The sequence below is a fragment of the Pieris brassicae genome, chromosome 2 (assembly GCF_905147105.1).
Source record: "Pieris brassicae chromosome 2, ilPieBrab1.1, whole genome shotgun sequence".
Lineage (NCBI taxonomy): Eukaryota > Metazoa > Arthropoda > Insecta > Lepidoptera > Pieridae > Pieris > Pieris brassicae.
Window position 1 is genome coordinate 7,579,797 of NC_059666.1, and position 14,148 is coordinate 7,593,944.

Genomic DNA, 14,148 nt, shown 5'->3' on the forward strand with positions numbered 1-14,148 from the left:
TTAGTTGTATATAATTATGTGTATATCTTACCATTTTATATAACTTGAATTATAAAAAAAGTATTGTTAAGTGCCTATCTGATACTAAATCCGCTGTTTTAGTACTAACTAGTAATTAACTTAAGATTAAGCAAAAAAATAATATTATATTTATTATGAACATCTTATGGGAGGGTAGACCGCATCGTTACGTATCGCGTTACGGCGCCAGTCTATCTAGATTCCCTTTCCGGGAACAGGCGGTAGGTAGGTTCCTCTAACAGCGTTAGCCTTATTTCTGACAGATGCTTTCTCCTCTCTTTATTCAATGTTTAGTGTGAGTTAAACATTTACTGTAGTCAGAGAGCATATAACCTCAATCATCACCTTTTTTGAAAGAGATTATAAAAGTGACTATAAACATATGACGAATGAAGCAGAAGATGATCCTCGGAATATACCGAATTAAATAGTTCAACTTAGATTTGTTTAAGTTATCATTTAAGTTATTTTAAGTAACTTTTATAGTTACCAAAATTGTCGTACATTTTTTAAAAAGATAGCTTGTAATATATACTGTAGAAATAGCATTATATATGATGTGTTATAATAAATAAATTATGTCCCTTTCATTTGCAAAGATTAATAAAATACACGAAGAAATGTGTCCGCTTCGATGTGGATTACGACATCATAATGTAGTCAATCCTTCTATAAACGGGTAATAGACGAGTGGCTCTGACGAATAGTTTTCGTAACTAGATCTTGAACCTTTCCTTTGGTAAATTCATATCTACTTAATAATTCTCTGATATGCAATGTGCGTGTATGAAAATACTTGCATATCAGGATTTTCATGATTTATTGCCGATTCGTGTCCGGAACGCCACCATTTGTGTCAACTACCAAAGTATTGTGGTGCCATTGTTTTTATTTGAGTGCCATTTAGCGACGTCTCCCAATACTGAATTTAATATGTACTTCAAAATCAATTGGTTATATTCTTGTTATACTTATCACATAACACTTGCTTTTAATTTTTTTGAAAAATAATTGATGCACATATCTTTTGATTTTAATGCCCAAGACAGTTATAAGAATTTTATTTATAAAAATAATTTTATATATAAATTAGTCCAACATTATTAATAATATAAAAGATAGAAATATTACAGACACAAGACTCATGATTAGGACCATCACGATAACACATTAATAAAAGACACTCACGAACTTCGATGGCAAAAATAAAACTTAAAAATTGTGGTTAGAGACAATATAGTTCTGAAGACGCTTAATTTCAGTCGAGTCCAACAGATACTTGATAAAGGGTCCTCAGCGGGAAATTTACGAATCGGAGCAATCGAGTAGCGTCAACATAAAAAAATTAAATCACTTTGTCACATATTCATTTACAAAAATTATAATTCAATTTCCATAATATCATACTCATATATTTGCAGGCACTTTTAGTAATGTGGCGCATATGGCATTGAGGGCACATATTTGGGTCATATTGTTTTATTCGAGGTATTGTAAAATAATACAAGTTTATGTTATTTATTAATTGGGATAAAACTTAATAAATTAGTGTAACAAAGGGCATCTGTATAAAGAGATAGAATATAGAAATTTCGTGGCTCTAAGAAAAAAATGAATTCGTGTACTAGTGTACAAACGTAAGAAGTGAAACTTATTTATAACCTTATTTTTCGAAAAATGATCTACTATATGAAACTTTACAGAAATGGGTTAAATAAAGTTAAATTAGATAAAGTTTAACGAAAGGATCTATTATCATAGACATGAATACAAATAATTCCATTATTTCATTTTACCTTATTACTACTAAGATTATTACAGAAATTCATTAAATGTTATTAATGGCTTCGAATCTCTTCAAATCAACCGTGGTAGGAAAAAAATGACGCGTAACGGAAAAATGTGACGGTAATTTTTTTTACAACGGTGATACAGAAGTTTCACTTCAATAATAAAAACTTTATGATTTCACTTCGTGGAAGTCAATGGTGGCTTGTTTTGCAATGAAGTTTAGATTTTTCCTTTGCGCAATGATATATTATTTATAATGTATGTATTTCTTTATTTGATGCTCGTTTTACGTATAATAAGTTTATATAATGTCATGTACTAGTTTGTTTAGCGAATAAGTAAATTTAATTTAGCTAAAATACTTATTTTGCACACTGTACAGTCCTAAATTTAATCGTTGAGAAGTTCGGTATTTCAATGCTCATCTGTCTTCTTAATTTAAATCTAAACGCTGTTACTGAATGCCAATTTTATACACATTTACAAACCAAATAATGTTCATTTACACTTACACTAACACTTAGGTTGTTTGTTATTTTGTCAGCCTATAATTGGGCAAACCCATTTCTATATTGGTTTTCGAGTCAGGCTGAGTTATGTACTATGTAGTAGGTGAACGGCCTAGTTTGCGTAATCAACGAAAGCCGGTATGTTTCTGATTCGTATGGCATGAGTCTAAACCTAAAATTTGTTGATGTGTGTCTTGAAACTAGAAAAATCTTTTAAGAAACATACAATCAATACAAAGTAATATAGGTTTGTCTGTAAAGATAAGTGTCTTTAGGTGCTTTCCATGTGATGAAAACTAAGTCATGGAGGCTTTAGGAGTCGTATTTAAGATCAATTACTAGGCTTAAAACTAGTTTCATGTGTTTTTCTTTGATAAGGGATTATGACTCGAATCGAAATGCTTTTTTTAAATCTGGTTATATTAATCCGAAGGTTTAAAATTTTTAACATACGTCGTGTCGTTTAGTGTTTATTATGCAAATTCAAAAAATAGATGACATTTAAAAAAATGACTTTGTAGTGGTAAATAAAAACTTATTACATTTTTATTTTAGTGTCCATAATGCTCGTAGCGATTCATATATAAGTATTTATGTACACTTCAATTAGATTTTTTTTTAAGATATTTTAAGTAGAAAATCTATGCTCTAAATGTATTTGGGATATTAATGAAAGACAATCTGATTAAAAAACAAAATTTTAATTACAGTTCTTTTTGGTAAATGCAAGTTACCGAGACAACCCAAAAGTTTATTATCATTCAAACATTATGGCATCCACTTAGGATCTCCATTCCTCTTTTTCAATTCTTCTCATACTTAAAGTAACTATAGACGCAAACATATCTGACCATGAACATTAAAACACAGCTTAAACGTCTTTTTGGGTCAATTATGTCTGTGACATTACCATACATCTTAAAAATTGAAAAAGCTGTATGGGGTTTCAATAATACGTCTTATAATTAAAAGCTGAATTAATAGTTATGAAAATAAATATTTATTAATCGAAATAAAATAACAATGACGCTTAGAAAAATTCACAGAACCATTTAAAAACAAAAGAATTTTGGTTATTCGTGGCCAAAAGTAAATTCCTTAAAATAATTAAGTACTATACTTTAAAACAAAATGGCCGTGAAATGTTAAAATTTTAAGAAATAAAACTTAATATTTACATTATTTAGTAACTGGCAGTTTTAGAAGGCACAATATTAAAACTGCAATAATATTATAAAAAAACAACACAATTGTGTTGACTATATAGGTAGCGTTTTTTCATTACTGAAAGTATGAAAAACTATTTTATCCCACTTCTGTAGACGAATAAAAAATATTTACATGATCCTATATTTTATTATAGATATGTTTCCAAGGCACATACATTTTATCTGTTAAGGGAAAAAGACCCGAAGGAACACACCCAAACTTGTATTTTATATTAAATTTCAATTATCTACCTTATACTAAGTATTGCAAGCTAATTTGCCTCCTAAAAGAAGAGTTAATCTGTGAAGATCCTATTAATATATAAATTATTTACTCATAATGCTGTCTTTCGAATTAAAAAAAAGTTTACGTAAATATAATATCTGTTGTCGAAAATTTTCTTTAATTTAAAACAGAAATTTGGCGAAAAGTTATCTGTGCAATATTGTTATTTAGTTATTTATATTCTATACCAAATTTAATCAGCACCTACATATAAATATGCCTAATTTTAGTATTAGGTTTAAGCATTAAGCAAAAATACACCTTAACATATACAACATAGATCACATATTCCACTCCGAGTTTAGACAAATTTCTTTACCGGGTTAGTTACAGATATAAATTCAAGGTTTTTTTAGTATAAATAAATGTCAAAGTTATTGGTCTAACCCCGAAGGTTTTACAACTAAATTAAAGTGATCCTATTCGTGACTAGTTATGTTAGCAATAAAATAAATTCTTGAAATATTTTTCTAACAAAAATATCCAAGAAACATTCAGACCTCACAATTATTTACATTAGTCGAAAATCGGTAATTTATACAAATGAGGACGCGTGTCCTTGTGTGCGATTTTTATTTATAAAATCGTATTCACTTTTCCTATATTTTGAAAATATAGTAAAAATAGAAAAATTTCTACCGACACTACACCAAAAACACTACACTATTCGCAGATCTATAGTATAATCATGTCTCAAAAGCCATTGAACTACTAATATTCATAAAGATCTAAATTGCTATATACTCTATATTGCTCCTACCACACACAACTTGTCTAAGGCACATAAACAGTCTATAGAGTACACCATTTGCTACAACCAAGATAATTAAGTTCAGCGCCATCTAATAGTACACGTGACCTAGCACCACAGTACATAGAACATAGACAAAAAATGTTTTATACATTTAATCCCTATATTCCTTGTAGCACAAATACGAGTATCATAAACTTGCACCTTTATCGTTATAAAGATTATACAATAACACAGAATAGATAAATAATAATAATACTGATAATACCTAAAGTCAAATTTTCCTATAAAATTGCATCAATTACATTTTTATTTTTGTAAGCATTTATCTATTACATAATATAGTTATATACTTGCGGTCCGCTAGTGGATCCTACACGACCATCCTTATTTATCTATTCCGTGCCGAATACAGTACTAGTCGTATTTATTAGTGCCGCGAAATTAAGAACCTGTAGATAAAATGATCAGTAGCGTTCAATACTGGAGGAGTCATGACTTGTGACGTCACTTGCCGCGTCCGTTGAGGAACTGTATCGCGGAGAGTCAGTGTCGCTGGTGCGAGTGTCAGCGGTGTCGCGGGAATCCGCGGTATCGCTGAGAGGTGGATATCAGAGATGTTCGTCGCGACCGTTTAACGGCTGTCGCTCGGTGTGGTCAGAGGGGCGGTTGCGTTTGAAGAAGCCGCACTGGAAATAAACAGGTTTTCCTTATTATTCAATGTACAACCGAATTAAAGCGATTTTGTTAAATAATATTCGAACATAAGGTTCTATACCTACACAATTGTAATTATCAATTCTGCCAATACGGTTTAAAAAAATTAAATTAAACATTTACAATATCGTAATTTATTTTTAATTTTCCACCAAAACACAAAATGCGTTTTTTGGTTAACTACAAATACAGATATATATACTCCAACACAGTATTAGGATTAGGCTATTGTAGTTATACAAATTGTTTACGCTACGCGTTGTTTATGCTACGTCATCTTATATAATGACACTTAATTTCATATTGTCAAATTATAGAATAACATTTATAGAAACGAAAAATTGCATTTATTGTCATTGAGTCTAAGTTTTTTAATAAAAATAATTTAAGCCTTACTTTGTAAAGAGCGAAGATAAGCAGCAACAGCAGTAATGCCCCTACAACAGCAGCTAATATGATCACCCACAATGGTATTGAACCACTGGAAAGGGCTTCCAACTGTGGTGTGACCATAGTATGAGCTTCTCCAGTTTGCCAACCCTGGTCTAATGGCCGACCGACCATGGGCAGGCGGGAGACACGGGTCGCCGTTAGGGTTGACAATTTTACGGGTTGTTCCTTTGATATCTGTGAATGAAATCTTTTGTTAAAAGCGATTTTGTGTATGGGACAAAACTTTACCAAGTAATATTAAAATTAATTTAAATGTGTTACACTATTTGAAATAAATTAAAGAAGCCACAGAAGGAAAAGTTAGGATGAGCATAGGGATTCTTTTGCACACATAATTTAACCATAGTACAAGGTATATAGTTCCTTAAAAAAATCCTTTTCATTAACCAAAACCTAGCTCTTTTCGCCTGCTGCCGCCTGCCCTTGATAAATGTAAATATTTTTTTTTAGAAATTGTCATTCAGAAGTGTACATACATATGAATAAATAAATTTTGATTTGGACTACTTTACGGATTAGGTTATGTTCCAGTACGTATGTATAAATTCCTACCTCATTTAGAACAGTCGCGTTGATGCGCGCGCGCAGTGCCAGCCACACTTCCTGTCCCTTCAGCAGACGTCCTGTACGACACCGTACAACTGAACACTTGTACTTCTCTTCACATCGCTTCAGCATCTCCATTAATTGGGGGTCCACCTATTAATTGAAAAAAAACAACAAGGATAAGATATCAAAAATGCAGATCATGTGGATAATTGTTAACGTGTCGTTAAAATATATTAGTTAAAAATACCTCATCTTGTCTTCGGCGCCGGGTGCTCTCGTGTCTTTGTTCTGAAGATGAGCTGAAGCTACCACCCGAAGAGGAATATGAGTGGCCACCTAGAAATTAATTTTTTAGTATAATCACCTTATTTTTTATTACAATCCTACAACAAAATTATTTTTAAGATATTCGTCTACAAATTTGTGAGGTCTGCATGTTTCTTGGATATGACAACAATGTAATTGTATAAATCATGTCACCACGTTCTGGGTTTATTCTAACTGCACAATTAACTCTTGAAGGTGTTAACCAGAAAGTTAAATCGTAAAACTGATGCTGTGCAAGGTTAAGAGTGAAATAACGTTATAAAATTTTATTAAATGTGACATATACAACATTGTTGTCTTTGTAAACCAAACTAAGTAAATGTAGATACTTAAAAGGCCGGCAAACCTGCGAGCCTTCTGGCAATGTGGGACGTCTATGGATGTCTATGGGCGGCGGTATCAGTTAACAACATGAGACTCCTGTTTGCCTCCTGTTATATATTAAAAAAAAATATTTTGTACCTGATCGTGAATAAGAATATCCACCACTGGATGCATGTGCTCCACCCTGAGAGCCGGTCTGATAACTTCCACTGTGGTATCCCGTCTGGTATCCTTGTCCTCCCTGGAGTCCTCCTTGACTCTGGTATCCCTGGCCGCTTTGACCTTGGAATCCTTGGGTCCTCTGCCCTTGGTAAACTCCAGAGTTGTATCCCTGGCCTCGGTAGTTCTCGCTTTGTCGGGAGTTGACAGCGCCCGTGACGTCGGCCATTCCCACCTTGAATTCGTTGTTACTGTTTTGGGCGGCATATACTCCAAAACCTAGGAAGAATATATATTTTAATATCTCATGAAAAGGATACAAGATAGAGATTTAGACTTTTAGAGATACACTAACAACTGATAAGGTTTCAGTGAAAAAAAAAGTTTTTATACTTTTCTGTTTACTAACGGATCCGATATACGTTGTCCTGTACACACGTCATGCAAACAAAATCTAATAATGTAAATCATTCGCGATTCCACTTGAACATACTGGAAATTTATAAAAATCTGTCCAGCCGTTTAGGAGTTTAATTACGAATCCATGCAAAGAAGCTTTATATATATACCAGCTGTATAGATAAATAACCTAGATACTGCAGCGCCATCTGCCGGGATGATTTGTGAATCTAAACCATCTAGGGCGCCACCCAAACGCATAAAAAATTCATTCAAATCGGTCAAGCCGTTTAAAAGGATTTCAGTGGCATACACACGTACAGTAGAGTTATATATAATAACATTTCCTCCTTTCCTTTCTAAAAACATTTATACAAACCTTCGAGTCTGTCTTCGTCTTCATCTCCAACGACAGTAACATCAGAGCCTCCCCTGATGGCTGATCCAGTATTCATGATCTCTGGGTTAATGGTTTCTGTAGTAGACCAGGCTCCGTGCACGAATCCACCAGCACTAGCCCGGCTTCCCTGACTGCCCTGTCTGTTGAGGTATCTGGTAAAAAGGAATTATTGGATTTATTATAACAATCAGAGATACAGAGTGAGTCAACTTTATTGTTTTAGAGCGCATGTCCCATGATCTCTTATTTAAAAGAGAAGTGTTTTCTGCTCTCACAACATACAAAAGTAAACATCTCAAGCTAGGGCAAAGGAACAAATAATGTATATGTCGCAGCCAACAAGCTTAATTAGCCGTTCGATCAATAGCCTAGCCTCTTAACTAAACCGCGCCGTTTAACTAGCGGCCTTAAAGACAGTTGATAAGCTAGGCAAATGACATGGATCGATGACGTTGTGTTATTTGCCTAACCTGTTGACTATTAATTTAAATTTAGTTCCATTTTCTGACACTCTCAAACTCGAAACGAAACTCTTCAAACTGTCAAATGGCGTCGGCAAACCACAACTATAATGGTGTTTACAAATTTCAATAAAAAAACAACATGTCCAATAGAAGCGTGTAGTGACAATAATAATGTGAATTTAGCTGTGATGGAGACAAACAATTTAATTTTTACAGTAATATTTTTTATGTGAGATGTTTCATCTGTTTTATTTTTGCCACATGATCACTCTATCGTACGAATGACGTAAGCATTAGCCAGCCTCTTTATTAATGTTTTCATAAACGCTACGGCTGAATATCTTTCAGGCCGATGTTTAGGGCTAAAGGCTACGCTGTTAACTGAACGGCTTATTAAGCTGCGACGTATACATAACTTAAACCGACTAATTTATTTGTCTCCAGGCATTTTGTCTCAAAAAAATCATAAATTTATTTCATTTATATATATGCTCCGTCGTTTTATATATTCTGTATGATAAATGTTACATATTGATTTATTACGTCTGGCAACGAGAGAGCGCATTTTAAGACACCTCTAGCATCGCACCACCACCGTGCAACTTAAAGGCCGGCAACGCACTTCCAGGCCGGGTGTTGCGGATGTCAATGGAAGGCAGTAAACAGTTAACTTTAAGTGACCTTTTTCATTTGCTTCCTTTCCCATTAATGATATTATCAATTTCTACTTACGCATTAAACGAACTTCCAGCTTCTCCTTCATGGCCGAGCGATCCATACTCTGTACTCGTCTCCGTCTGAGAGACTATATTATGGTTTGAGTCATAGATTATAGTCTTATTTTTCACACGCACGATGCGTCCGTCATTATCGTAACCCGCTTCAAATGGCTGTCCGCTTATGTACACTCTTCTTTCGTAGCCGTTTTGCCCTTGGCTCTCACCCTCGCCATATATGAAGATTCGTCCAGAGCTGTCTCTATATCTTCCTTCACCTAGATATACCGCGCCTTCGTTGTGACCTCTGCCTGTTTGCCCAGATGTTCTGGATATGGCTTCAAGGTTTTTCCTAATAGCTTCCTTTTCTTCTTCGGAGAGATTTTCTTCAGTCCAGGTTCGGTTGTATGTATGACCTTGCCCAGAAACTTGACCGCCAGTTGCATGGTTTGTGCTGAATTGGCTTCCAGACTGACCACCTGATGTATGGCTAGTGCTATATTGCCCGCCTGAAACTCTTCCACCTTGGTATTGACCGCCATTTTGAACACCAGATTGACTAAAGTGCGTTTGGCTATGTTGGGAGCCTCCTTGACTAAACTGTCCTCCGTTTTGACTAACATGTCCCCCACTTTGACTAAATTGGTCACCAGTGGCCTGACCCGCTTGTTGACCGCCACCCTGACTTGCGAATTGTTCCCAGTATTCTGTAATACAAAAACCATAAGAAATTATTTTTATGTTTACTATTTAATTATGAGCTATTAGGAATTAAATAATATAAACTATATAATATTTAAAAAACATACTTTGTCCATAGTAAGTTCCGGTACCACCAACTTGTGAAGCCGAGTAGAACTCGCTGTTCATCATAGCTGGGAAAATATTTATATTTAGTATGAAGTTATAATGATATTTTAAATATGAAAGTACCTAAACCTCAAGCTAATATAGCAAAAATACTATAAAAAATGCGCTGGAGAACACGGATAAGTGTGAGGGTGTATGTGAGTGAGTGAGTGTGTGGTTGCATATGAGTTACTGAGTGACTGAGTGGGTGCATGTGAGTGAGTGAGTGAGTGAGTGAGTGAGCGAATGAGTGAGTGGGTGCATGTGAGTGAGTGAGTGAGTGAGCGAGTGTTGCCCGACGACAACATCCCTATTTTTTTAGGAACGGCCTACTATTTGCGGGAGCGATCTGTGTGCTTTTAAAATTACACTTAGGACATACAGCTTCCTAACGGAAAATTGCCGAGATGATAAAGCTCTTACGATGGGAAAATACTATTAAGGTCTATAGAAACGAACAAATGCTTTAGAAATAGAAAAGGCATTCGTAACAATAACTTAAAAATTTTAAAATCACAAGACTCACCTTCATTCTCCTTCGTAAGCAAGAAAGCATAGGGGTTTTGCACAAATAGATTTTCAGGGTTCACATGCCTTGCGACGTCACAGACCATGTCACCGACCCATTGTGGTTGGACTAACATGTATAGAAGGTTCTCGCCTGAAACAAAAGAATATCGATGAGAAACAAATATATCAAACTTAAACTAAATATAACTTTATTAATATAGGTAATTAAGTACACTTAAGAACATCAATAGAAAATGTGTTAAATTGATTCTAAATTTACATTTACTACGTCGCAAGTCAAGGGCGTAGAGCGGAAAAGAAAAATATCAAGAAATTCTTCGTCACTCTTTTCAATCGCCAAGTTTTGATTCAAAGCTTTTTATCAAATAAGTTTAATCTACGTCAAATATTGTTGTTTCAAAAAAAACCGATTAAGAAACAGTTAAACCGATTCCTTAGTAAATTTTAGAGAAATTTATGGATAAACAAAACTTATGGCGACGTTAGGCTTTCAAGCAAAACTTTTAAACAATCATCGTATCGTGAAATATTATTCATTTAGGAAACAAAACAGATACATATATATACAATAAAAGTAAACAAAATAAAACATAAAATTAAGACATTGTATATATCCACAAAAATTTCACTGATAAAAAATAAGGTATTAAATCAGGAAATTATATTTTTTTTTGTTTTATACTTTTTTTGTATCTGTTTTGTTTCCTAAATGAATTAATAAACACATACATTCCCGTTTAGTTAAAAATATGCCCACGGAGCGCTGTTAAGTTTTCTATCTATCGTTACATTACGTAACTACCATTTATGTTATGGGTATACTTAGAACGGTTACAGTACAGGTTGACCATTTCGACACTTAAAAAAAATACATAGATACTTACCAGTTAGGGTCTGGTAAGGCCACATAATATATAACTCGGCCTCATCCACTGTGAAAGGTCCCTCGTTCTTGATATTGTACTTGTGGATAACTTGCGGCCCCAACTTCGTATCATCCTTCAAGTTTTGTGATTCATATAGCGATGCGTTATAGTGTAACTCTGGAGGGTCTGATGTGCTGTAAGCATTATAATTATTTGTTTAATGTGAGGAACCATTAAAGCGATTATTTTCTGAATAAAGCTGTAAAAAGCGTATTTTTTAAAATATTGAACTTTAACAATATAATATCGCTAGTAAATTGAACCATACAAGATTTAACAGTATGGAAAATCATATATATCTGGATATTCTTCCAATATACATACCCAATAATAGAAAGGGCAGCCTTGACTACGACTCCGATCGGTAGATGGCGCACGTTGTCGTACTGCGTGCCTTGTTCCGGGTTAGTTGAGTTGGTCTCCATATCAAAGTTGAGGGTCGTCACGCGGGAATCCACTTCGAGAATCACTCGGAAGTTTACCTGGAGGTAAAATAGAGTTCATTAGCAATCTAGTTTTAAGAAAGCACTTTTTAAACGGATTGAAGCTATGTATTATTATTAAAAACTTATAATTATTTAAATATTTTTTCCAACGTTTCGCGTGCTTTACAGCTTTAATGTGTAAAAGCTATGTTAACAAAAGACAATACAATCTGGTTTTATTCGTATAAAAATCGTCAAAACGTTACTATAATGACTTTGTATACGAAGAAATTGAGAGGTTTTAATCTAATGTTGAATTCTTATACTATCTTTATTAATATATTCTACTGTATGTGTATGTGACTGATCTCCTTATAAGCGGCTGGACTAATTTGAATGAATTTTTGTATGTATTTTGGGGGCGTCCTGGATGGGTTAGATTTTCAAATTAACCCGGCAGATGGCGCTACAGTTGGCAATTATGTTATTTATCTATACAGCAAATAAACAGCTGGTGTTTGTAATTACACTCCTAAACGGCTAGACAGATTTTGATGAAATTGTTTGTGTGTTCAAGTGGAGTCGAGAATTAATTACATTATTAGATATTAATTTTGTATGTAGGATGTGTGTACAGGACAACGTCTGTCGGATCCGCTAGTAAATTATAAAATAACAAAAATATATATATATATTAATCGATAAGAAAAAAAATAAGTTTTTTTGTAGAACAGGGACAGAAGGCAAACCTGATAAGATATCTATGGACATTGGACACTCTCAATGCCAATTATCGCGAGTGCGTTGTCGGCCCTTAAAGAATTGGTACGCTTTTTTCTTGGACCCTAAGTCGAATTGAAGTGGCGTATTTTTTTTATTAAATACTAATTTCTATTTGTACTGATCTGTGGCCACTCCAGTTTTGACGCAATTCATTTATTACACACACATATTTGACATTTTATTGATAAATGCAACTCTAATGTACAAAAAATACGTGTATGAATAAGCTTTTAATCTAACTTGAACTTTATCTTACTTGTCCGTTAACACAAAATTATATCACAAAACTTACGCTTTGTCCAGTGGCCATAGGGTTGCCCAAATCACATTTGAGTGTACTGTTTCCATCATTGCCCTTCTTCTTCATAGAACAGTATATTGGTGGTGCGTCGGAACTAAAAAATATAATAAATAATTAGGAGAATTACTTTATTACAGTCCCGGTACTTTGTAGACAAAAAAGCGCTGATATTAAACTTTTGCTTTGTTTGAGAACTTGTTAATAAAAATATAACCGGGTTCAAAAATTACACAAAATTTTATTCGAAATTTTATTTGATTCCAAGTTTCGTTATAATTTTTTTTTTAGACCTCTGTAATAATCGTTATATTTTAATTTACTTAAAATCATAGTAATTACACCTGCAGAAATCAAACGATCTCTTGATGAAATCGAAACAAATTCCATCCAGATTATCGCGTACATAAAGACGTATGAACTTTTGAATGTTATCTAGTAACTTACTGCTCAAGAACTGGATGCCTGTATTCTAGAACTTTTAAATTAAATAGTTTTAGCAGCTGTAAAACCAGTTTTTTTTTGTTAGATTGACATATTTGACAGCGCTCAACACAAGATTCTCACTTAAGATATGAGGTGGTGCATATATATTTCACTAACAGTACCAAACCAGTGAAAACCTTAGTTAAAAAAATTTAGCAATTTCAATATTGGCAATACATACAGGTCTTTGTCAAGTCGTTCCATCCTGGAGTAAGTGACTCCAGCAGGCACCTTCAGGAAGTATGCAGCTTCAAAGGCATCTTCAGCTCCATTCTCTACCTTCACATCGATGTGGACATCCTCGCCTGAGCCTAACACGTAGTTCACTATTGGCCTGAAAATGTTTTTATTTTTTAATAAACAGTTAAAATTGGTGAATATTAAAACAAATTAAATTCACAGAAGACTAAATATACATAAAGAAAATTTTGTTGAAAATTATTTACTTAAAATTAATATATACATATATCTCTAACTTACGTTGTGACATACATCCTTAGGTCGGGTATACACACGTTATCGGGTCCACAGTTCTTCTGTATATTGAGCGAGTCAGTGTGTTCTATGCTCTTAGTGTGGTCAAGGACCGGAGGCACCACGTTCCCTGATGGCTGGTTGACCAGCTCATAGCTTAGCTTTACTTCTATTGGGGTAAGCTTGTCGCGGACTTCCTCCTAAAATATCGTTCAAAATAATTCAATATGAGGCAAATACTTTGCGTTAACTTCATTGATTCATCTTTATCTAGGAGAACCAAGTTCAATGCATTGAATACT

General features: G+C 33.9%; 1 protein-coding gene across 4 annotated transcripts in view; it reads right to left on the bottom strand.

Annotated features, from left to right (window-relative positions):
- Positions 1-3,003: 3,003 nt before the first annotated feature.
- LOC123717128 (integrin alpha-PS2) overlaps positions 3,004-14,148 on the bottom strand; it is an 87,808-nt gene continuing 76,663 nt past the window's right edge. For all 4 annotated transcript variants that reach the window (XM_045672982.1, XM_045672963.1, XM_045672973.1 and 1 more), the window contains 14 exons: positions 13,853-14,046; positions 13,554-13,706; positions 12,881-12,983; positions 11,705-11,862; positions 11,339-11,514; positions 10,450-10,584; positions 9,884-9,949; positions 9,091-9,781; positions 7,874-8,046; positions 7,075-7,374; positions 6,533-6,621; positions 6,289-6,435; positions 5,680-5,910; positions 3,004-5,255 (listed from right to left, as the gene is read on the bottom strand). In XM_045672982.1, the coding sequence (XP_045528938.1) occupies positions 5,178-5,255; positions 5,680-5,910; positions 6,289-6,435; positions 6,533-6,621; positions 7,075-7,374; positions 7,874-8,046; positions 9,091-9,781; positions 9,884-9,949; positions 10,450-10,584; positions 11,339-11,514; positions 11,705-11,862; positions 12,881-12,983; positions 13,554-13,706; positions 13,853-14,046 (2,694 nt within the window). In that variant the 3' untranslated portion in view covers positions 3,004-5,177. The remainder of the gene's footprint in view (positions 5,256-5,679; positions 5,911-6,288; positions 6,436-6,532; positions 6,622-7,074; positions 7,375-7,873; positions 8,047-9,090; positions 9,782-9,883; positions 9,950-10,449; positions 10,585-11,338; positions 11,515-11,704; positions 11,863-12,880; positions 12,984-13,553; positions 13,707-13,852; positions 14,047-14,148) is intronic.